The 26,086-nt window shown below is 40.5% G+C and overlaps 1 protein-coding gene across 1 annotated transcript; it reads right to left on the bottom strand.

Moving 5' to 3' along the window:
• Positions 1–2,549: 2,549 nt before the first annotated feature.
• On the bottom strand, positions 2,550–19,319 carry opn8a (opsin 8, group member a). Its single transcript, XM_084377826.1, has 4 exons — positions 19,246–19,319; positions 11,549–11,842; positions 9,154–9,479; positions 2,550–4,760 (listed from the first exon to the last, which is right to left on the bottom strand). Exons 1-4 carry the CDS (start codon positions 19,316–19,318, stop codon positions 4,368–4,370), a joined length of 1,086 nt encoding a protein of 361 aa, XP_084233952.1. The 5' UTR covers position 19,319; the 3' UTR covers positions 2,550–4,367.
• Between the last annotated feature and the right edge of the window lie 6,767 nt (positions 19,320–26,086).

The following is a 26,086-nucleotide window of genomic DNA, read 5'->3' as shown; positions in this document are numbered from 1 at the left end:
TGACATGTCAAAGCAGAGAGACATGAAAGCATGAAAGTAGAAAGCCAAAGGTAAACAGCATAACACATATTCATATTTGACTGAGAGAGGATTTTGTTGTTCACACAATGACTGGGTCTTAAATTATTGACCCATACAACCTCAAGTAAAAAAAAAGCAGAGAGAGACTGCAAATTGGTGTAAACACTGAATTCAATGATGCAGCCTTGAAAACATTAAGCGCTGAAATGCTTAATGAGGCAGAGAAAATTGATTTGACTTGGGTTGTCACTGAAAATGGTTTGGAAAGATGTGTAGACACGACTGAATGGAAATACAGCGGGTTGTTTACGCCACAACAAGCTCGCTTTAATTACCACAACTATGGCCTCATCAGTGGTGGTCATCAGGGGGAGGGGGGATCATTTGTGATGCGAGCGCTTAGCGTTCAGGTTTTTTCTTCCTGCTGTGGGGGCGCTAACTGCTACTGCTAATGCTTAAAAAAAAAAAAAAATCATGAATAAAAGGTCAGTTTATGATTAATTAACCTTTATTTAATAGTTATCTGACTGTTAACAGACAATAAAAAAATGCTTTATAAACCATTAATTAAGCATCAGTTGCAACTTTATTATGACCATCCAGATATCGTTTATAGATGAACGACACAGTATGTATAGATCAACTTTACAAAAAACAACAGCTTAATAACTATACATTTGCCATTTTGTTAATGATGCTTATTATAAAATGTTACCCTGCTGTGTTAATTACAGCTAAGGTGTGCTGACAGGATGTAGATTATCAACAGGTTGTCATTATTGTTCTCAGCTGTCAAAGGTGAGATAATCGTTTCCGCGTGTTATTCAAAAGAGCTGGAATTACATGGTAATTGCATAATAAAGACTTTAATCTGCAGCACCATGTTAACTTCTGTTCTATAGATGTATTTAATTATTTACACATACATGCTGAGGTCATGAGTCTGAATTCCCTCTGCAAGTGCTTTTATTTTTCACTAAATTATGTGTCTTTGATTTCAGTGCTACGATATCCCCATTTATCTCTTTTTATTTGCAATGTCCTTTCAAGTGCGGCTACAGTTTTCCTCATTAAATTTAAATATCACACGATTTATCTAATTCATTATTAACGGCGGCGATGAAATACTCTCTTTATCACCAAATATTGTTTTACTCTATGTACTTAACAACTGTTTCACTAGTGTCGTACTGATTCCTTCAAAATTATTACAATAAAGCTAATATGTCGTTAAAATAATGACATTCTACATAGCTTGTATGTCAAAAGATGTCCTTGTGCTCTCCTTATTACATTTCTTTCTCATCTTTCTGACTTGTAATGTGGCTGTAAATGACTTGGATTTATGGAAATTAGGAGAGAAAGGTATCAAATTCAATTTAAATTGAATTTAAATTCACACTGAGCTCACGTCCTGATGTTAAGAAAAACATATTGAAGCCAACCTTTATGGCCCCAGTATTGATTTAAGTGACAATGAAACATTATGTTCAGAAAACCACTAGCATGAACAAAGTGTTGCACATTGATTAGACCTCTGAGTGTGACGTTAAAGGTCTCTTAACCTGCCCCATTAATTGCAACATTCTGTGTCCATGCAGGTATATTGACAGAGCAAAGAAAAACACTTAATTACCATCAAGCCAAATGACAGATGTAAGTATAGCTTAGTAGATCGCTGTAAAGTGCTAGTATGTGATTTTGACCGCCTTGGCTAGCTGTCTGGCTCACAGCCAGACCGCCCCCGGGAGGAGACGGGAGCCATGTTAATGCTGCATGTTCATGCTGCTCGTGGCTAATGTCTGGTAGCAGGAAATTGAAATGGGTGCAATTGGCCAAGCAAAGGGAAATCAGAGACCATTGTGCCTAAATCTTTACAGAGACCTGTCCCCACCACAACATCTCGGATCAAGCTGCTGCTCTTGATGGGCTGTTTTACATCGTTGATGCTCAGGCGCAGTCAAAGTGGATGGACAGGTCGAACTTATTGCGCAGCCCCTAGCCTGTCACACCTCATTTTAGCCTTAGTTACCTTTATGTTGCAAAATGATGTTGCAGCTGAAGCTCCCTTTATTTGGTCTTGGTCAGGCACTACAGAATTATTTCCAAAGGTGTTAGGGTTCAGGTTCGGGTTACGCTACGTGTTTAAGTATATAAATATATAAATCACTCGATATGTTCTACGTTTGTTTGCTTAAACCTTCAATTATAGGGTCAAAAGTTTTTGTCCTCATCAATTTGCTTTAAGCTTCAGTCGGTGGCTCCCTTATATTAAATAAATGTAGCCTGTTCAAATATAAATGTAAAAAACATCTCACACTCAGAGCAAAAACAAACACATCCCAACCAATAATGACCAATCAATATCTCAGGTAGGGGACAGGAGCTGTGGAGCACTGAATAAAGAAAAGGACTGAGGATGTATTGCCTTTTTCTTTATTGTGATTTCTATATAAGCACACAGAAGTCAATAAAAGGACATTTTCATGTTTAACAGATGTGTGTTGAGATCATTCAGGTCACAGCACTATGGGTACAGTCAATTTGTTTGCATTCCACTAATGGTACATGACACAAATTAAAGTCAGATCAGTCTTTCTTTATCTGGGCTCGACAAATCGGCCCCTCTGAGTCTTTGTGTAGAACAGATAACCCCTGCTGGCCTCATTATACGAACCCTTCTTCCCTCCAGTCCAGCCAATTTATCGTTTATTTATAGTTCCATTTATTTTAATGCAGGAATTTCGGTGCTGCAATCTGTTCCTCAAGCTCCAATTAGCATAATCTGATAGAATAAACAAATCACATTTTTTCATATGCACAAAAACTGTGGGTATTAAGAGTCCCCCGTGGCGAAATTCACGAGGAAGAATATTTAAATGTGTGACCCCAATCCATCTGTGCTGCATTGTTCACGTGCACCGATGTCAACGCGATGGAGATATAGGAAAACCGTGTAACGTGAAAGCTGCAGGAGTTCAGATTTGCAAATCGCTCAGACTTTGGATAAATGGCTTTAGTAAACGCCAACGAGTTTGTCTACGAGACCGCTCAAGCTATCAGGCCTGGAGGTCCCTGATATATGGTGTTGGTATCATAATAATTTAAAGCTGACATTAACCATTTTCTGACCTCGTGCTCGGCATACCGGGGTGAAACGATGAAGCATGTACACTGCGGATTGCCGTGGGAATAATAGTCAGAGTTCACCAAAGACATGGATATAGTTAACAGGAGGCCAAAGGAAGGTCACAGTCATAAATAAACAATAATACTTCCACTTCTTTTTTTTTCCTCTCTCTCTCTCAACAATGCTCTTTAGTAGTAAAAACTGCTAGAAAGCAACTTTTATTTCAATTTTATCCACCAACTTTTGAGAAATTTGACTTTGCTTTCTTGCTGAAGGTTAGATGGGAAGTTCGATACCTCTCTACCGTCTGTACTTAAAGGTGCAGTGTGTAAGAATTTTAGTTGAAAACGTTCAAAATATTAACTCAAATTATCAGCAGACTGTGATGAAAAAAAAATGGTATGACGATTTTATATTGTGTTGCAGAGATATCTACTGTAGTGAGTAAGCTGACAGCAGCTAGCCTCGGCCTGTCCCGGTGCCGGAGTTAGCAGTAGTTTGTGCTGCCCCTATTCGATTTGAGTATGAATTCAACAGGTGGCCAATTCTTACATATTGCACCTTTAAATAGCCTATGCAATGAGATATAATGCTTTGGGATGTGGTAACGTTTGGACAGAGCAAGCTAGTTCTTACCTCCTATTTCAAGTCTCCCACTGCTAAGCTAATCGGCTACTTGCTCTAGCTTTAAGCATACAGACATGAGAGTGGTACTTACCTTCTCATCTAAGTCTTTGCAAAGAAAAAAAAAGCAAATAGAGAAATTTCCTAAAATGTTGAATTATATTCCTTTGGGCCCGATTCAACAGACTGCCAAGCGCCTCACATTTTGACAGGACACTCTGAATGCCTCAAGTTGAAAAACTAAAAGTTTAACAGCAGATTATCAAACTGTCCACAACTTAATCCTTAAAAAAACCATGAATTACCTTTATCTGAGCCAGAGCAAGAGCCCTCTGCCTGTCCATTTTATATGAAGATTTGTAAACACTAGGAAGCGTCTTTTAGCAAATTTAAAGACAGAATTTACTTCAGAGCGATAAAAGGCTAAGGACAGATAGTTCAGGGGCTACAATTAAAAATAATGCAACCGATGCTCTTTTTACAAATTGAACACAAACAAACTGCAGTGCATTTGCAGTCGCTCGGTCTGATTGGGCATTGACAACCTAAAGAAACGGGTCGTATAAGCAGGAAGACCTCATCACGTACAGCGTTATCCCAGAGTCATCACCTGACTCCCAGACTGATTGCACGGCGCTCCCATTAGACCCACACATGTTTCATCAGTCCCATTTCCATAAATGGGGCAGTCTGAACCTTTTCCCAATTGGTCCCCCGGCCTCTCTACTTCAGCAGCTGAATCGACTGGATGGGAACAACAAAACATCACTCTCTGGAGGCGTTGGAGCTCGTGCCGGGAGGTACGCTGGAAGATGAAATATATAACAGGGTTATATACGGTGGAGCTCTTCGCGAAGAGGCATGGTAACAGGGTGATGAATGGAGTTATGTGGCCCTGCTCCTCAGAGTGAAACATACTCCAGAAGCTGACGCTCACGTAGGGGGTCCAGGCAATAAGGAAGCCTGAGCTGATCATCACAGCCATCTGAAAGCAAGCAGAGCAGATGAAAGTACAGGGGAGGGGAGGAAGGAGAATCGAAAAAGAGAGGCGTGTGTGGAAGATGTGAGTTTCCGTGAATGATGGGAGAGGGGTTGGTAAGAGAAGAGAAGGAGAGGAGGGAAAAATAGTCAGAAAAAGCGAGCCACCTGCTGATTTGAGAAATAATTTAGGAGAATAGTTTGACATTTTGAGAAGTAAGCTTGTTTGATTTCTTGCTGAGAGTTGCATGAGAAGATCAACACCACTATACAAATCACTCTACCAGCAGCAGCCAGCTAAATCTGCTCAGCACAAAGACTGGAGAGGGGAGGAATCAGCTCGCCTGGGTCCGCCCAGTGGTAGCAGAAACACATTTAACTGTCATATTGCTTTGGTTTAATCTGTGCAAAAACCCAAGTGTAGAAACTGTTGGACTTTCTCCCTGTTTCTAGCCTTTGTGCTAAGTTAAACTAACTAGCTCTATCCCCAAAGTTATTCAACGGGGAATTAAGGACAATGTTTATCTGGATCTGCACCAAAAGTTAGCGGGGCCTGTTCTGGCCCGAGAGCCGTCCTCCATCCAAGTTTCATGGAAGTCATTTCATTAGTTTTTGCACAATCTAGGTTACAAACCAACCAACTCAAACACATTCCCCAGAATATTAGTTAGATAAAAATAAAATAGTATAAAGCTTGAAAGCAACAAAACATCATTATAATCAGGTGACGTCAAAGAATAAAGCGCTCCTACTGTTTTCTGGTAGACTTCACCGCAGCATTCGAGCCAGGACTACCAGACCCACACAAAGCTTTTCCCCCGGGCCCGTCAGGCTTCTCAGCTAGGAACATTATTCATTGTATGCCCTGGTCACGTCCTATGCACATTCAATGTACAGCACTACAATTTTGAAGACATATTCACTGGCACTATTACACTTACACTGAGTCTGCTGTGTGCGTCATTACTGCTACCATCAGTTTTAAAACACAAGGGTTTAAAATAATAATGATATATTATGTTGCAGTACATTTACTATATGCCATCTGTTATGCTAATGTTATCACTGTTTTACTATTTTTGCTTTTCATTCCAGGTTTATCTTTCCTCATTTGTGATCGTCTTAACATCTGTTGCCTGACGCAGTTGTCACTTGCTCAGAATGACCCCGTGTTACACCGCGCATCTGACGAATAAACACTCTGATTTGACTTTGACTCGATCAGAAAAGGGTTATAAAGTGACAATACATGTTATATCTCGCTCACACGTACGAGAGCTGATTTTGATGTCGGGAGGTGGAGGAGATGGTGGTGACGTAAAAAACATATGGGCGAGAAGGACACCGAGTCAGAGACCACTGTTCAAGATGGTGTTTCTACATTTCTGTGCATGAAATGACCAGATATTTTTGATGGAGACATCAGATGAAAGAGCCAGGTAAGCCAGGTAAAACAAGGTGTTTGTACCTAAACCTAACCAAACCAAAGGAAAGTGTTGACATTAATAAAGTAAAAACTGAAAGACAGAAAGAGAAAACTTGCTACATTTTCTTCAGCCGTGTGTTAATCTGAGGTAACAGTCTCAGCCTTTGAGCACGAGTGGGAAGCAGAAATCACTGTGTTGCCATGGCTATAAGGATAAGATGAAACAACAGGCCATTGTTCTGGCAGGTGCAGTAATTCAAACCTCGATGAGGTCAGGCGGAATGAGCCGCAGTCCATCTAGTTGGACCCAAGGGATTCGACTGTCTATCATATTACGTAAGTCGTAAAGGGATGATGATTATTGATGTTCAGAGGATTTGCTGATGCTTCTTTCCTACACATGTCTGCTTCTCAATTCCCCATTGCCGTTGTTAAAGACTAATAGAGTCCTCCTTTGAATATTCCTCATCATTAACATCAAGGAATATTGAGTGATCAAATGAGTAACACATGTAAATATGAAATGCTCGACAGACCATCCGTACACTGGTTACAATAAACGTAACTGCCTTTTAGGAAGCAATAGAACATTTTCACAAGTAGGAAACACATCAGACGAGTATCTTTAAGGAGCTACGTATCATTAAAACTAAAAAGATAAATGCATAAAAAGTGCACTTTGTCATCTGCAGCACTTTCCACATGCTGTTACATAACTTGCAGGTGGTACAGGGAGCGGCGTGGTGGCTGTACACTGCACTTTCTAACACGTAATAGATTAAAGCTGCTTTGAGCGGTTTGGGGGAAAATAAGCGATAAAGTGAATATTTAAGTGGTCTACTTCCTTTTTAAGCGAAAAGGTGGATTTTCATTCAGTCAGACAGGACTGATGCATCCTCATCCATCAGCTATGGAGCATGTTAAAAATTGATTGGAACCCATTTGATAGAAAAAGAAAAAGAAAACACGAGAGTGGGAGAAAGAGGTGAAAATAAATGTTTCAGGCACACTCAACTGCCATCGCCACAGGGCATTTTGCTTCCACACAAACAAATCTATTGTCATCTCAGAGACCCAGATGTGTACGCGCGGTGACTCGTCGCTGACCTCCCGTGCTCCGTCAAGCACCACCGTGCAGATCAGAGAAACACTTTCTCTTCTGATCTTTGTCAAGCCCTTCCTCAGTTTTCCTGCAGGGTCACGTTCCCTATAACCTGACCAGAGTTTAACCACAGATCTACAATCAGAATCAAAAGAATGAACACCTGCGGCTTAAATCCCCTATAACAGCAACACTTGACAGACCTTTAAATTCAGTTTACATCTTCAATGGGAACAAATGAAGTTGGCTGAGCTCTTCAGACATGGTGGGGAAGTCAAAAGAGACACTAAGAGTACTACCAGGTTACTTAAAGCATTGTTGGTTTTGGTCTTTTTATGGGATTTGGTCCGTATGGAGTATCCACCTTCAGCTTTGAAACTTAAATGATCTGAGTTCAGCGCTCAGTGCAAATGTAGCAAATTCACATATTTCCTCTGTATGAAGATGTAGGTGTTGTCAATTATTGAATTTCTCCACCTAACTCATTATAAAGCAGCCTCAAGGCTTTGTTTAACTACCTCATGTCAGTGGTGTGTGCCTGAGATAATTCACCCTGGCAATAAGGAAAAAATAAATAATCCCAGCCACATCCTTTGAACAGCGTTTCCCAGGGGGCCTCACAGACAAAGCAATGCGTTCGCATGATCATCTTCAAAAAAAGGAAAAACAGAAAAGAAAATAGAGTTGATATCTTGCATATTTTGACGCATGCCTTCATTTGACAGCCCAGAGGGAAACATGAAATAAACAGAGCTGCTGCTGCTGAGACATTTCTCCCACCTACGAGGTTTTAAATCAAATAGAATATTATTTTGTTATATCAGTGTGGAGAAATGGGAACATAATTAAAAAGAGAATGACAAATACTATTTCTACAATACGTGTCATATCACGCTCACATTACGCGCTCATGACCTGACTGTCATATCCAGAGGTTGAGGCGAAGAAGAAGAAGAGCGAAGAAGCAAATCATCCACAGGCATGTATAGGCAGCCGAGAGAGACGGGGAAGGACACATTTTTTCAAGTCACGTTACAATTTTCGCTCACATATGGCCAATAGAACAAATCACTGTGACGTCATGGTAACAGAAACATTCACTTCCAGGCAGAATGAGCTTTTCCTAACACTAACCCAGTGATTATTGTGTCAACCGTGCTGCAGCAGCGAAACTTGCCGCTCCTCAGGCTACCTCGTGTACTCAAACACCAAGAGACAGTCGAGGCTGCAGGTGATGGAGACATCAAACAAATGCGCACAGGGAAAGAACTACAGTAAAACTGTACTTACATACTGTACTGCGCTGTATTATAGTGATTTGTATTAAACACACTACAGTAATTTAATTTGCCCAGTAACTGGAAGAGCATTTGCAACAGATGTGTGTATTTATTTGCATGTAATAAATATATAAATGTCAATTAGAAAGAAGAGGAATGAAGAAAAAGAAAAACCTGGACAGACGTGATTATTAAATTCTCTGTCCCTGCTTCTCTATGTAAATCTTCTTTTTGCACCAATTTGAAATATGCTATATTATTATTTTGTTCCTAGAGTACGTGTATAAGAATAAAGTTCTGCACACACACACACACACACACACACACACACACACACACACACACACACACACACACCTATTGTCTTTAATTACAGTTAAGGACTGTAATCAAAGGATCTGCATTTCACAAGTTAAGTTAAGTTATTATTTGCCTTTATTTAACCAGGTCGGTCCCGTTGAGACACAATGGTGTCAAGGGAAGCCTGGCCAAGACAGCAGCTCGTTAGCTTTCTTCTCTCATGGGAAAAGATCCAATCAGTCAGCTAAAACCGAAGGGATACACTGTACAGCATCGATCATCTTGTACTCACAAGAGTGATTTTCTTCTCAATATTGCCGTATTGAAAATCATTGCTCTGGATGGATTGGTACGCCCTGTGCAGCTTCCAGGCAATCCCAAAATACGTGAAGACGATGGCCAGGCACGGGAGGAATGTGCAGAGTATCGACAGAGTCATGATGAAGGTGGCGTGGTTTAGTGACTCCCCATAGCCGGTCCAGTCGATCGAGCAGGCGAGTCCGAACGGTTCCGGGCCGTAGCTGCCCCAGCCCAGCAGAGGAAACAAGGCCCACAGACTAGCATACAGCCAGATCCCGCTGATCACCATGATGATGGTTCTCCGCTGGAACCTTAAACCTGGACACAAACAGATTTTAAATTCAGTCAAGTGTAAAAGAAATAGATGTGCAAACTTACTTCAGAGGTATAATTCTAGTTTAAATTGTGATACCTGAAATTGCCCGTTCGGATGTTACTCCCTTAAATAATGTGAGACTGAAAGGAAAGCACGGGGGGCAACTCCTTTACAGTAACTCCATCACTTTAATGTCTGCTTCTTGTGAAGGGCAGCCAAGGTAATGCAACACTTCACAGTCTCTCTGATCGCCCTGCCGATCCTCACCATCTTGACATTAAAGGCAAATTGCACCACTTATGTAGTTCCGGATTTTCACTCAAAGAAGAGAAGAAAGTATAATACGAGTGAAGTTAATAGTCAGCTGGTAGCATGTTGATCCGGGTCATGGTTTCACTTCTCATCCAGGAGGCTTCTTCAGTTCTAACTAACTGGAGGGGAGCTGCAGGCTTTTTAAACCCTGTGTGGGAGTTTCCTTACAGAGTCATTAAGGCCTCTTAGGTTTAGTTAGCTGCTGGGCTAAGTGAGTTCACACAAAGGACATATGTCACCACCCCTAGATACAGCTTGGAACACTCAATCATCAGCTGAACATTACGTATAAACAATATCAGTGGATGTTTCAGCTCTGTGGGGAGCCGTACACAGGTCTCCTCCCACTGTTATGGGCTCACAATAATCAATTTTCGGTTCAAGGTTCCCTTGACTGCTTACAGGCAACATGCAGCCTAATAGCGGACTGATCAGCTATAACGACATCAATTTGCACTCATAGCTGAGAATTCATCTACAGCAGTCACATATAAATCCAGTTCCCATCTCCAACCCTAAGTGCACCGAATATCCTTCTGCTTATTCCCTGTTGTGCCAATTATCATGGCAGGCATCTATAAGAAGGTTGCAAAGGAAACTATATGCAGCATAGCATACAGAGTAAGGCAGATATCGACATTCTGTTAGTGAAGGATGTTGTGCGTTAGATGTAGAAATGAAAGTCAACGTGCGTGGATTTATAAGATCTGATGAAGATATGAACATCAAATCACTTCAGTCTCAGTACTGAGATCTTTCAAAGCTATACTCAGGGTTTTATAACTGTGTGCGGCACATTGTCACTAGAGCACCTTGTACCCAACGTATTTGGATTTGCATTTTTCACCCACTTTAATCCTACATGAACATACATCCAAATAAAGTCAGCTTTAACTTTATTTAGCTTCATTTTTCATCTTTAACATGTTTAAGAATCGATGCGTTATGTTTTGGGAGCGTATGTACAGGTATGTAATGCCTAATTTACATTCTACAGAAGAAACTGCCTTTGTTGACTCTGTTCTTATCCTTTCACACTTCAATATTGTGCCTGTGGCAGCAGCCAGGCGAATGCAGCAATGCCTAAGTTTCTGCTGAGGCACGAAGGGCTCATGGGTATGCCCAAAGACGGGAGCTTGTATATTATCAACGTGGCATGACCAAACTAATGATGCGAATGGTTCCCCAGTCACAGTGTCTATGCAAGAGATAAGAGACAAGAATACATAATTAGGCAGTGTGGTCCTTTCTGGCAAGTAAGGTCATGCCATATGTATCGTATGAAAATTGACTGTGAATGTCAGTTATGGGCATCAGTTGTATCAATGTTTTATTCATCAGACTATGCTGTGTGTACTGCTTGCTTGGGATCCTATTAAAACCAATTGCCCAGGGACTGAAGGCATCAAAGAAGACAACATCCCCCCCAATAAAAACCTTGTTCAGCAAGCTCAACAAAGATTCAACTGGGAGTGCTGATCAATAAATCATGGGTGTAAAGATCAATGAGGTGAGGTCTTTTGGACTCTGGTTAGGGTGAGTACGTGTACATGTTTTAGTCTTATCAGTACACCAGTAAGGTTTATAACGGGTTATTGTAATCTAAAAATGAAAAGTCATCATTCAGTGTCGAGATGTACATCAGGAGGTGAATCCCTGTGACCTTTGATAAGACTGATTGCTTCCTCTGAACATTGATTTCTTGAAGCCGGCTGGTATTCATTAAGAACTGCTCAGATCTCTTCTAAGATTACACTACCTGTCTTGGGTGGACTTCCTGTTACCAGGTACCTGACCATCCCCATCACAGCCAGAGTCATGATGCTGGTTACGCTGAAGATCATGCCCATCAGGCCGTAGTAGAGGCAAGACGTGTCGCCTCCGATCCAGGCGTGGTTAAAAGCTGAACTGATGGACAGAGGGTACATGCTGAGGGCCATGCCGATGTCTGTTACGGCCAAGTTCACCGTCAGCAGCTCGGGAGCTTTGAGCAGGGCGATGCGACGAGCTGCGCTGACCAGGACCGCCGCGTTCCCCACGATGGAGAGGATGGCTGCGGGAAAGAAAAGGAAGAGGATGGAGAAACAAGAAAAGCAGCCATTTGTACACCAAAATTAGATAAAGCAACATCGAAACTAATGACAAAGTAATGTTGTTTACTTTTTAAAATGCTTAAAGGTGCAGTGTGTAAGAATTGACCACCCATTAAATTGAAGGAAAAAGGGCCAGTATATCTCAAGAGCAACCACTTACTGCTGCTAGCTGTAGCCTCATTAGCTAGTAAGCTCAGTTGACCATACAGCAAGTGGTCGTAGTTGCTTTGGAGCACCGTTGGGATTGTTGATGTTGTCTACCTTCTGACTATCACCTCTTGATAATATGGCAAGAGGCTAGCTGGTTAGCATGCTAACTTCAATTGATCAGAATACATTTGCACAAAATTGTTACTTCTTCACATTCTGTCGATAATTTGAATGATTTTTTTAACTCAAATTCTTACTATCGCATCTTTAACCTCAGTCTCTCTTTCAAACTCACCGGCAACAATGTTCAAGTGCTGCTCGAACAGAGACCGATGGAAAGGTATTAACGCGCTACTTAGAAAAGTAAGCGTGCACACCCCACGTGTCATGTTTCCATCACTGCTGTTATTACCTGGAGCCGATTAACTCCTACAATTGCGGTCATTTGACCTGGGAATGAATGCCAATGAAAGACAAAAGCCAGATGTGAGTGGTTATAAGTGGTTTTCTTTTATCCAGTGTGAAAGTAGAATTATTCCTGTACAGAGATTTGCGTGGTAATTTCATGCTGATTTGTGTTGTTTTTTCACAAGATTAACTGACTTGACACATTTTGACACTTCTCTCCCAACAAACATCATGCCGCTCATGTTGACTCCTGCGTTAACTGGTGAAACGACAGGTAAAAAACCTATATACTCGACGTGAAGTCTTAGTTTCTGTCATTTCTTTCCAAAACGCGGGTTTGAATGGGAAACACAACCATCAGGGTAAGACTAAACTACCCAATATCGCAGGAAACAACCCATAATCGACCCAACTCAAGCAACCTCGTGGCTGGGTTAAAAAAATTCAATTCAAAATAGTGTACAAGATCCATCAGAGCATGCCATTTAATTTCTCTGCAATAATCACATGCTTATATCCATTATCTATTCATAGAAGACACACAGTGGTCCTGTTTTTATGATGATTAAGTATAAGATGCGATTCTTTACTGGAGGGGGTCCATGAAACAGTGCTGTAAACTGAACAACTGCTGCTATTCTCTGACCTCAGTCGCCGTGTGTTTTTCTCCACCTCCCCCCGGAGGTTACTGATAGGGTTGTTCTGGCGCCATGCTTGGTTCAATCCAGACAATGCAGAGTAGTGTGTTGTGGCTGGCTGTTCGTGAGACGGATAGACAGACACCAATGATTGGAAATGTTCTGTGTAATGTTTCCCACCTTTGGGACCCACGCTACAAGAGACACATTATACGGCTACTACTGAAGTTTCTGTGAGAAGATCCAGCCCGTCTGGGATTTTTATCTGAAGCGTGACATTGTACATCACTGTGCTGGAAACAGGGAACAACACCAGTTAAAGTAAACTCACGCAAGCAGTAGGCAGCGTGGAGGTCAGTGACGATGTTACGTTGATCGGTTTGTACATTTTACGACGGTATCCTTATTTACTGGCCACCACCGGATGCTGATATCGTGTCATCACGTCGCAGCGGCGGGAAATACGTCAGAATTGCGCTTGTTCACCTGGGTCTTACGCTTACATCAAAGCTGAGCCGAGGTGACGAAAACCTGTTCCTACTACAGAGTCAGTTGACCCAGGTGTAAATGCCAAGTGAACATTGCACACAAAAGCCCGATCTTAGCTGGTTTAAGTGGGATTTTTGACCATATTACACCAGATTACTTCTCATTTCTTTAAAGGCGGAGTGAGCTCTCTTAGCTCTTGGATCCATGCTTACGATCTGGCACCTTAGGTTCTTATCAAATCCCACCCTCACACCCTGCATGCTGTTATTAGCTACAGGGCCCACACACCACTGCCCAAATATTCATGCCCAGAATCAGCCTAAAAGGGGAGAGGGATTATTTTTGTTTGAGTCTATGCTTTGTTTTATTAGGATAATCCTTCTGCCTTTAAATAGTACAAAAACAGCACATGGTTGGGCCAGAGTCTTTTGTGCTGGACTAACCGAATATCTTCTTCTTTTTTCCACAGGCAAACTAATGAGATACAGTTTGTTCATTTGTGTGCATTTCTAATGCTGCTGGTAGATGGATTTGATTTTCTTTACCACAATAAGGCTGTTCACCCTTGTTCCCAGCCTTTGTGCCAGGCTAATGAGCTGCTGTTGTTGTAGCTATATGTAGCTGTTGTTGTAGCTATATGTTTATATTTAAACATTAAATATGTTTAATGAAACTGTCTGATATGCTCAGTTTAAAAGCAAGAACACAAGAACAGTCATAGAAACTGTGGCTTTTTACCACATGCTGTGCAAGTTCAGCATAAACCACGAGTTTGAGTTATGACTGACCGTGCAAAACTGAAGTTCAGTTTAATATAAAATAACCTCATTATGTCGAGCTTCAGAGTATGTTTATGAACAAAGGGTGATGTAAAGTGCATGTGCTCTTCCCATGAGGCAATGATAGATATTTAAGGGAACATACAGTATAAACTGCCAACAATGGACCAAACCTAGAACTTACAAGCACTTTGGCTATTCAAATGTTTAATTATGTTGTGATAATATAAAGAAAGAGGAAGAATCCGATATCTTGATATCCTCTTTTACACCTTTAAGCAGGTAACCACTTGCGTGTGACAGATCACGTAAAATGATGATTATTTATTTTACTCCTATGATGTGATTCTAAAAATAGAAAAATATTTGACCATAATTACAAAATGTAATGTCTGCAGCATTAGATCGATTGGTTGATGTGTTCTGGGTTCAACCTGTTTACATAATATCTCTCTCTTGCGTAAGCTTATGGAGATTTGATTGACACAGCGTGCAATATTTGTTGACATGTTTCCATTTTTAAATAGTTCCTTTTAATCTGTGAAAGAGCGTATCAGGTTTTCGTCCCTCAATAATGAAATATTCTCTCCGAGAGAAACCTTGACACAAGAGAACTCCACTCATCCATTATTCACGAGCTCATTGTTGTTGCAAGAAGACATTTGTGCACAGTCTCTATTAGCAGATATGTTTTGTGATGATGATTTGGTACATAAATGCTTTGAGCGGCAGACCTTGGCAACAAGGTATGAATATGAAGCGTGTTTATTGTAAATCGACATGGACATCGACGTGCATCTATTGGTTTTTTTCATCATAGCTGATCTGAATTCACAGAAACATCAGCTGTTTGGAAGAAAACAGCACATTCTCTTCTGTACTTTTACACAAACAGGCTCCCACTGGCTACCAAATCCAATGTCAGTTACTGCTAGAGGTCTTTATTCTGTGGTCTTGTATTTGAAGGTCATGGTGCCGACTCGACCTCCAAACACTTGGATTGAGCATCCCATTGGATGTGCTGGAACAAGTCCAATCCATGGAGGCCACCCCAGGGATCAGACTTGGCTCTGACCCCTCGAGGCAGGAACACAGGACCTCTGGTGGCCCTGTGGTGTCTGGTGGTAGTGATGGGAACTCTGGCTCTTTGCAGTGAACCGATCATTTGGCTCAGCTAAGCATAAAGAACTGGCTCTTTCTGCCAAATTTAACACTGTTTTGCCCCATGATGGGTGCGTGTACACGTATATCAATTAAATAATTATATTAAACCTTATAATTTCCGGACTACGATGATTCTACATATCAAAACCTTAAATAATGTTCACTTAAAGGAGCGAGATTACAGAGCAGACTCGTTCATAACGGACACCTGACTAGTGTCTGGTGGCAGATCCTTTGAGTCCTGTGGGTTGCGACCACATCTGTCTCAAGCATGTCTGCTGTGACACTCTTAAAACACTTCCTCACTACAGGTCTAGTCTGATGTCAATTATTCCACTGGAAAGCAGTTGTTCCTCCTCTGCTCAGTAATTTCAGTTCAACCTCTCGATTCCTGGGCTTTATCATTTCTCAAGATATTTTTCCTGCATTTACAATTACACTTCACTAAACATTGCTTGTGATTGTTTGCATAAATCGGATATGCTTCATGCCTTTTCCCACTTTCATTATAATGCTCTCTTGTAACGTTGGCAACGTGCGGCAACCACCTCCTACGATTCAAGGCTGCCTTCTGGAGCAGGCTCTCCTGCAGGGCACTTTAGTACTAAGCATCTGTTGATACAGCCTTTTAATTTTTCATCTTATTGATAGATGGTTAAGTCTTCAAGGTGATCCTTGATCCTTTAATTAAAATTAATTGCACCAATTGCGCAATTTCTTTGTGGTCAATGTGGTTCCACTCTAGTTAGACATGCCAGTAGGAATGCTTGAGCCAAATGCACATGTAAAATTAAACGGAAAGCATCCATTTTTCATAACTGCAGATTGCAATAAGTGAGGATATATCAATATTCAGGACTATATGAGGTCCAGAACATGCTGGGAGATACACAGCTAAAGCTAACAGGCATGTCATGTAGGCTGCAACTACGAGAGGGCTACAGTAAGTTGGCATTTATTTGTAGTTTTCTCTCTGTCCAGGTTTTATTCTACACCAAATTACCTTTAAGAAGCCAAAACCTCCATTATGTTTACTAGCCACTCGTTAGCTAACTTTATCTTGCTGGGCAGTGAGCTAGTGCAGTGTGTTTCTCAGTTTTTGTTGCTGGATATTGCTGCCTGTGTGTATTGTCAGTATTAAGTCATTGACAGTATATTCATGTTTATTATGCTGTTTCATGCCTCATAATGTTTGACTGTCAGCAGCTTAGTAACGGCTTTTAACTACCACATATCAGGCAGAGCTGATAGCTGTTGAGCTGCATTTGGGAACGCAGCTTCCTTTAACATGCTCAGAGTCTTCATTCCTGGCCAAATATCCACTTTTCAGGTAAGAGTCCCTGTTATTATTAATGTTTTATCTTTATGCTAAGTAAGGACACCATTTGTCTCTTAGCATGCTTTTGTTTTGTGACGTAGCTAACACTGTAATGTAACACTAGCTCGCTTTTCCTGAATGCTAACTGCACTTGGAGTAATGTTAGTTTGCTAGTAGTGGGTTACCTTGAAGGTAAAATGTGTAGCCTATAACACTGTAATTTTACAGATTTATTTAGAAGGAAGCCACTAGCATGATATAGTGTGAGCTGTATTTGGTACTTATCTTTTATTTTTATTTCATGTTTTGTCACTTTACTGTAGTGGACATTTTTTGAAAAAAGACAGCGTACACTCTGCAAGCCTCCAATACAGACTTGCACCAATGTAGTGACAATTTCAAGCATTTCAAACTGTCTGATGAAGAGCAGATGTCATTACTTTGGTGCACTAAACAAGTGGATGTTGGAGCCTTGCAGTGTGTGATCCGTCATTTTGTTTCAAGTTTTGCTCATCTTCAACTCAGCACCTGCACATTTTGATTTGGATGTGTGTCTAAGTAGTTTTATGCTTGTAGATTGTGAGCGTTAAACCCGCCTATGTGTCAGTGCTTGGGTTGAAGCAAAGAAGCACCTTGAAAAATAGTGTGACATTTGGGAGGTGGAGGGCTGATGTTAATACAGATTGTAGTGATATGCAAAGCTTGTGCTGCAGCTTGCAAGTGAGGTTAGAAACACCACTTCAACACAAAAAACTAAACTTGCCAAAAATTTGCGTTTGACTTTTTCACATTGCCAGGAGACGAGCCTTTCTGTTCGACTTCTTTGTTCGCAACGTTCGTTGTCATGAATGTCACTACGGCAGATTCAAATGACGAAGGAGTGAATGCCAATTATCCACATTGTCATGGAAGACAAAAAGTAGATGTCAGCTGTGATGTTAGTGGTGTTTTTTGTCAATTGTGAAAGGTGTAACAATGTAGGTGACAGCAGCCAATTTTCGTAGAGGCGTGTTATGTGTCAAGATTGACTGGAAACAGAAGACAGAAGATCAGTCTCTGTCTTTTGTGAGAAGGAAGGAAATTGGAAAGGCTGTCCGCCAGGTGAGAGAGGCTCTTTAGAAGTCTAAGAGGCATTGAGACCAGAAAACACAGGTGCCAGAATAGAAGATATCCTGAAGCTGACCACCTCCTCAGCACTCCAGAGATGGCACTGCAGGCCACTCTGTAGGTTAAATAATTGTGCGGTCAGAGATCTCTCTACAGATGTCAGTGTTTTATCCACTGAGTTCCTTTTTGTTGGATTTTTTTTGAAGATTTCAGATTATCGTATAGGTTAGACATCTGTTTTAATGTATGATGTGCTCTATGAGTGAGGAACTTTACTATTTTTGTCTTCTGTTTTTCTGTTTTAAGTGATCCCACTAAGATGAATGCCAATCAATTATGCTGATAAGGTGTTGGATCTTGAAATCTTGAAACAGTATTGGAGAGGACTGTGTCAATTCCTACACAGATATTATTTTTTACTGTAGTTGTTTAGAAATTCCAGTAATTACAGATGTGACCTGAGGAAGGTGTGTGTTGTGCTGTGTCTCGGGCACTATGAGCATTAATTTACTTGATTAATGTAAAATATTACTTTTTGTAGGCTTTTTGGTGCAGTTATCCTCGCTGCATTTACATGTTTATCTAACTGGTGACACATCTCTTACATTCAATATTACCAATGCAAATGACTGTCGCATAGGACAAAATAGAGATCGGTTCACTGATATAAGGACGGAAGCTCATTTTTCACTAAGTGTGTTTTTATGCACATTTGTACCCTGGTCCTCAGTGTTGTCGTGATTCTGAAAAGGTCAATAAGCGTGCACAAAATGTGGAATTAATAAGACTTTAACAGGTATTTTGACACTGAAATCACACCCCTGAAAGTGTCTATGGTGAAGGTGGGTAAAGAGGCACAATTAACTCTCTTGAAGGATTATGTCTAGATGCAGGAAAGTCAGTAATAGGAAATGTGTGTCACTGTTAAGTTTTAAGCTAGAATAATTTCTTGCGTTTTGGTAACAGGTGTGAGTAAAGATGACACTATGTTTTAAAAGTAACAAGTAGTCACACAGTTAGAAAAATCTGTCAGGTATAGAAATCAAACATTTTGATGCACAAGATGCAGTGTAGCCTCTGAATCAGAATCAAATCAAATATTGAGGTGCCTACAGATTCCCATCCCTATACCTCCAGCACACAAAATAAGTATTTCCCCTCAGAGTTAAAAAAAAAAAAAAAAAACCCTATTTCAAAGCCATTTGTTGTTTTTAGCTTCATGGTCACTGGCATTTGAATGAGCATTTTTAGATTTTCACAACTGTCGACATGATTTGGCATGAAAGAAGTAAGCAATGTGGGCTACTTACCGATGATCACCAGGTATATTCCTGCCCAAAAATCAGCAGTAGGTGACAGTTTGGACACGTACTTATCATCCATGTTTTTTTGTCCAGTCAGTGGTTAAAAACAGAGTCACAAATTTCTTCCAGAGAGAAGAGAAACTCTAGCAGCCCTCATATTCTCTCTGAATGACGTAGCATCCGTCACCTAATATACAGGCATGGACGGTTTACTGTTCACAAATGATCGACAGACCCTCACCTCACCCTGCTACATAAGTAAGCCACACACACACACACACACACACACACACACACACACAGTGCTAATGCAGATTATGATTGTTAACAATGCGCGTCCCTCAAAAAACCACTTCACTTACTTGCGCATACACACACACACACACACACACACCCACACACACACACACACACACACACAATTTCACACCTAGGCGGATCTACTGTATGAAAGCCAGAGGTAATCACAGAATGTGATGTTCTGGCAGAGTGCGGTGCAAATGATTCATCACTTATCACTACTTCGTAAAAGCTGCAAAATTACGAAAGACAGCTTTTTTACCTCTTCCGTCAATTGATGAATCAAATTCCAAGTTACTTGAAGGTGAATCAGGCAGAGTTTGTTGAAATGAATAGGAGACAGGAGGTTTTATTATGCATGAGATTGAAGATTGAATTAAGAATAAGACGAAATAGGATTCATATCTTGGAGAAGGAGAATTTGTTGCACATTAGGCTATAATAGTGTGCGTTTGTGTGTATTCTCGTGTCACTGCAAGCGGGCAGAGATGGATTACAATGTGCTTTCATGGATGAATATACTCTCCAAAATAGCACCCGCCATTCATCGGATGTGTCCATACATCAACACTGGTGAATAAACATGTTGATGAAGATGAGTGCTGTATCGTAGGCGACTGGACGTGTTTCAGTTTCTTGAACACGTTTCACCACTCATCTTGAAGAGGCCTGTTGGATGAGAGGTGAAACTTAAACACGTCCAGTTTCCTACGATACAGCACTTAGAATCGGTGAATAAGATAATTTGTCAGGGTGCCGAAAGTAGAGGAGTCCTACTTTACTGCAGACTATCATCACGACCACATAGATTGACCGTTTTTGTTTCGTATCGACTCTGCACGTTGGCGGTGGCATGCAAAGTATGACTGTCGGTAATTGCAACATGTTCTTTGATGGGCCCTCGCCGTGCACTAGTTAGCTCAGTGGTTCCTCTGTTAACATTTATCCATGGTGAGAGCATTTCACACAACTCTGCTGTAAGAAGAAAAAGAAAAAAAGGAGGAACCCATCGAAACATTGCATGACCAGGGACTTTTTATATCTCAAAAGGAAACTTCCAGGAAATATTATGCTTGTCTAGACAAGTTGAAGCTGAAGTAACTTAAATACCCCTTATAGCTGGAGGCACTTTTCCTTCACTGCTTCCCCTCAAATGTATGGCCAATTGAATGTGTTTTGGCCATTAAATGCTTTCAGTCTACTAGACATCGGCAGACAGAACAAGAAGATAATTCTGGACTATGAATCCCATTGAATTAACAACACATGAGTTCAAAAGTAGGAACATCACTGCTGCACGTCACAGTTTTTCATAACGACTCCAGAGATTACATGAACCCCTTGACCCCAGTTACTGTAGCCTGCAGCGTGTCCTTACCTTGCACCTTCTCCACATTTATCTGAGTGTTTCTTTGCACCTCTTTATGTGTGAAAACATCTGGGTTCACATACTGTCTCTGAGATATGAAAATGCTGTTAATGGCTGAGGGTGTAGCTGCTGTGGCCACGTACGGTTATTAAGATGTCCTGTATTTGTCATATGCTGCAGTCGTACTCGGAGGTGTCATACTGGTCTATGCATTAGCACAATAGTGTGAAGAAAAGGAACATAGCATTCTCTGAGGGTCTTTGTCGAAGGAGCAGGACAAAGACAGACACCATTGAAGGTTTATGGAAAAATTTCTTAAGATTCTTTATAGTAGTCAGAAGACATGTCCTACATGGCCAAGTGAACCTTGTCACACAGAAAAATCAGGCACTGCTAATGGATCGGTATTGAAGTGGGAGAATCTATCAAACCTTTCATAAATTATAGAGAGTATGTGTGTGTAGTTAACATGTTTTAATGTGACCTGAGCTTTAAGAAACAAATTCCTACAAATGAGAGAAGACAAAGCAAACTGAGAAACACATTCGCTGATTTGTCTACGTGCTGGTGCAACATGCACAAAGGCACTGCAGATACAGGGCTATACAAGGGCTGTCAGAGTTGATGCGATAATAACTTAATTCCTCTTAACGCCGTTAATCTTTTCACTCAGTAGTTTGGGAAATCAGGAAGCGATGCAGCAGTAACGTTTTGGATGGCGAGCAGAAGCAAACCTCCTTGAGCACAAATGGATGAAGAAAAGGGTCTTTTGAATAGCAAGTTCAGCTTCAGAGCCCCGCCAGATGGTTCTCTCGACTAGAACAAAGTTATTTGCATTTACTGTCGATGTGAGCCGAGTTCCCACCGGAGTACATCCGGTCTCAAATACCACTTTGTAGCCAAGCGAACAGCTGATGCAGAGAGCCCTCCTCCCCCTCTAAAGGCAGACCGTGCTGGACAGTTTGCAACGCAGACGCCTGGACAACTCTACATGCTTCAACGGCGACAGCTTAATGGGTGGCTACGGCTTGCAGGCCGATTAACATTGTTTAGTTAATCTTTACAAGTCTGAAGTTGGAGATTACATTGTGTTAGTGTTACTAAGGAATGTTACATTCAGGTTAATATGCCCTGTTGTCACTTGTTGGGCTTGAGTTTGTCATGTTATGCTATATTTTGTGAGCATGCAGAACCTTTGAGGTTATTCTGGAGAATAATCTGGACAGTATTTGTCTTTGTTTTGGATCGTTGCAATAATAATAATCATACATTTGTATAAAGTGAGCATATTTGTCCACTCCCATGTTGATAGGAGTATTAAAAACATGAAAAATATCCATTTAAGGTTGAGAACAGATAAAGAATTAATTGCGATTAATTTGCGATTAATCACGAGTTAACAATGGACAATCATGCGTTTAGATATTTTAATCGATTGGCAGCCCTGGCATATACAAAACACTGCAAGTCGTAAACAAAAGTTTCCCAGGGACATTCTGAACTGATTCACCAGCTGGTGAGACCAATAAAAATATGTTGTGTACAAAAACATACACTTAAGTAATGCTAAAAAAAAGACTTAATACAGAGAACATCAGTGTTTCATATAATAAAATATAATAACCCCCTGACTAGGACTTGAGATAAAGACAGCTGTGTCATGCAGCACCATGTAGATGTTTTTTTCTGGCGAGTGGCAGATCACAAGTATGGGTCTGAAAATGCCCTTTGTGTAGATGAACTGGTGAAACTGTACTTCAGAATCGGCTTCAGTATCAAAGAAACTACTTCTCTTTTAGCTCATGAACACAGTGTAGTTGTCAGCATTACGACTTTGAGGAGATTGTTACACTACACACAGAACGTTACACTCCAAGGACATAGTGATGGCAGACACCGTGTTGACTTTATTCTTGACATACTCGTCCGTATATAAAAGCCAAAGCGGTCCAAAGCGGTCTGGTTTTGCTGCGAGGCAGACTTTGGGAATGCTGAACGCTTTTTGGAGTGTTAATTTGCTTCCGTTGTTTGCCATGTACGTGGTTCTCAGCTTGCTCGTACGTTTTTATTTTCTTCTTGTTTTAAGTGTTTATTATCACACAACTCTTTTCCAAAAAAAACGGTGAAAATGGTTTCTTAATTTGTAGTTGTGTTGGGTTCTTGTATCCATTGTACTTAAATGAAGATTATACAGTCTCATCACGCGGCATTGTATGAAATGTGGTGTGCTCAAACACACAATTTAAAGTGCTGTACATGCTTGTAAAACTACGGCAAATATGAAGTGCAATATCCAAATTACAGGCGTGGATAGTGTTGCAAAGAAACAAACAGGAAATCAAACAAAGCCAGACAGACAGAGAGAGAGAAACATGGTCCTCATTTAGAGTGGCAGGTCCAGTACTTAGTAGCATCCACATCAATATCACCACATGCCTCATACACTTAATATAACAGGCGTGCATGTATGGAGATGGAATTCATATACCTCCTATTGCCATGCCAATAACAACTCCTCTTATCTGTGGCCTATTTATAGTGCTTAAACAGTGAGATTTTATGTAAGCCGTAGCTTTGGAGGACTGGGAGTAACCAGTGAATATCAATACTTCAGAAGTGAAAGATTTTAATATTTATAGCATTTTAGATTTGGTTAAAGTATGTAAACATTCCTCCTCTCCACACCGGCTTTTGAAATAATCTCTTTCTAATGTGATTTCACGGAGATGTAAAAGATGGAGGTCGAATTTCCCAGGTGATTTCTAAGATCCGGCCGAAGCTAATATGAATTTCAGTTCTTGTCGTACGAAATTCCCTCTGTAACAAAAAGTCCAATTTGATTAGTCAGACTCTGCTGAAGCCTCATTTGACAGTATCTTCTGCTGAACTTAATATAAAAATCACTTTCACTGGAACTGCAATAAGAGGAGATCCCTTAATGACCCTTGTGGACAGGAACATAACCAGTAGCTCTTCATTTGCACTGTGAATTGCTTTAAGGGATTTGGTTAATGAGCTCCATGTGTGAGAAAGTGTTAACACAGACTGTTGCCCCCCCCTCAGGTTGATTTGGACCGTCCTTGGTGGTCATTTTACCTTCCATATACTGTACTGCCGTGATAAAGTCAGAATTTTGATTTAATCTAACTCAATTTGATTTAATTTCACCCTAACCCTTGGTGCAAACTGTTTCACACTTGTGACAATACACAACATTAAACCAAACAAGAAAAACAAATACTACAAACATGTATTACATCACACATTCTGAATAAGTAGCTGCAGTGCAATCAGTTTAATTGCTTTTTCTTTACATACAGTGGTTAGTGTACACACTGATTAACAGTTTGACACACTGATTGAATGTGTCCAATACTGTGGTGTGTCCCATTAGCCTCAGTTGTAATGTTAGTGCTAATTACAACTGTTGACGTTGGTAATCTAAAATGGCGAATATGAAAACATTACACTTGCTCACACACAGAAGTACAGCCTCATAAAGCTTTTAAGTGTTTTTTTTTCCCCAAACGGTGGTGGTGGTAAGTTTTTTTTACATGTTTTTTCATGGCAAGAGTATAGTTTTGTTAATTATTTTCACATGCAAGTATTAAATGCGGCATACTTATGATCTATAAACCCTCCGTCATATGTTCATTAGCCCGGTAGTCCTAACGGAAAGCTTCTTGTAATTACGCTGACAGCACTTGTACTGGCCTCAAATTTAATCTATATGTACTATAATTAATAAATAATCATGTAGACAGAAGAGTAGTATCTGAAGTATTAATATATATGCATATTTATAAGCTAAATAAGGGTCACTTTGGGATACTCGTGATCCCGGCTTAGAAGATGAATGCACAGTCAGCCATATGGAGACTGAATGTGTCAGGGGAATAGCAAAGTGTTTGATCCATCCACACTGATGTTTGTCTTGTTATCTCTAGGTTCATAGTGTTTTTGAAGAGTACTGCTGGATTAAAGTTAAAGGATAGACGGCGCTTTTCTTTTGATTCCCTGACAGCGAGATAATATGGTGGACATCAAACAGCTTTCAGATGTACAAACACCAAGGAGAGAGGGTTTTTCCATCCATCACGACAGTGTCTTTCTGCACAAATATGGCATATCAAGTGGGTGTGTTAAGCCATGGCTTTGTTTCCAAGGGCGTAGCATCATGGTGGGCCCTCCTTGCACGAAAGCCCAGCAGTAGACTCAAGGCAAGAGTGAGCGAACAACACAGGCTTAAATACAAACAAACCCAATGAGGGGATGAGGTGCAGGTGCAGTGAGTGAGTGAGAGACACAGGTGAGGGTAATTAACAGAAAACACTAGAAGCAGGGAAGGGGCTGATAGGCTGGAAAAGCTGGAAGGGAGACAGAACAATGGAAAAGGGCAAAAGACAACGCGAAAACACACATAAAACACACACATAATGAAACTAAAATGACAGGACTGTGACACTCGTGATACTCATTTTTCATACTGCAATGCAAATTATCTTAAAGATCTTTAAATTCTAATTGAATGTCATGGAAGAGATCATTTATCTGTAGATCAATTAATTAAAAATACATGCAGGTTACAGCTGTGCAACATTCAAAACAATCCGTCATGTCTTTGAAAACAGAGCTTCACTGAGATCATAATTTCCCTGACAGTAAAAGGTAGAATGAAGTGTGTCATATCAGTCGATCAAATCACTTCTCTGATGTCATTAGTGTTACAAGCTGTTCATAAACTCGATTAGATTTATTTACACAGGTTGTGTGTGTTGTCATGGGTCAATATGTCAATATGCTTTCTAATGATTAGAAATACAATCATCACAGTCCTCTAGTGACCGCTGATGGCATGGCAACCTAAGCTGCAGACCGTGGTCAGAGAGATTATTTGCTTTTGATGGATGTTCATCCATCTAAACACACAGCATTGATTTACCTGTAAGTCTTATTTTTTTTAAAAGACAAACAAATAATATACTTGTATCTTGTAATATTGGCACATTGTCTGTTCATTGCTCAGATTGGAGTGTTAATTTGATAAATACGGGGCTGTAAAACATGTAGAAAAGGGGAAGAGGCAAATGATATGATGTGATAGTGGATGCGATGTAAATCAGGTTATAAACAAAAGTCAGGTCTGACAGTCTGGACCAGAAGGTGAATGTTCAATCG

This window comes from Pagrus pagrus (assembly GCF_965226575.1).
Source record: "Pagrus pagrus genome assembly, chromosome: 16".
In the NCBI taxonomy this organism is placed as follows: domain Eukaryota; kingdom Metazoa; phylum Chordata; class Actinopteri; order Spariformes; family Sparidae; genus Pagrus; species Pagrus pagrus.
The sequence above is the reverse complement of the archived record's forward strand: the minus strand, read 5'-3'. Positions and strand labels throughout refer to the sequence as shown.

What these genes read in the sequence shown, in the direction of transcription:
- opn8a (XM_084377826.1), bottom strand. Translation starts at nt 19,318, where the DNA reads ATGGATGATAAGTACGTGTCCAAACTGTCACCTACTGCTGATTTTTGG. An exon ending in AATATACCTGGTGATCATCG is followed by an intron (nt 11,843 to 19,245) that starts GTAAGTAGCCCA and finishes TCTTTCCCGCAG; the next exon opens with CCATCCTCTCCATCGTGGGG. An exon ending in TTGAGAAGAAAATCACTCTT is followed by an intron (nt 4,761 to 9,153) that starts GTGAGTACAAGA and finishes GCTTGCTTTCAG; the next exon opens with ATGGCTGTGATGATCAGCTC.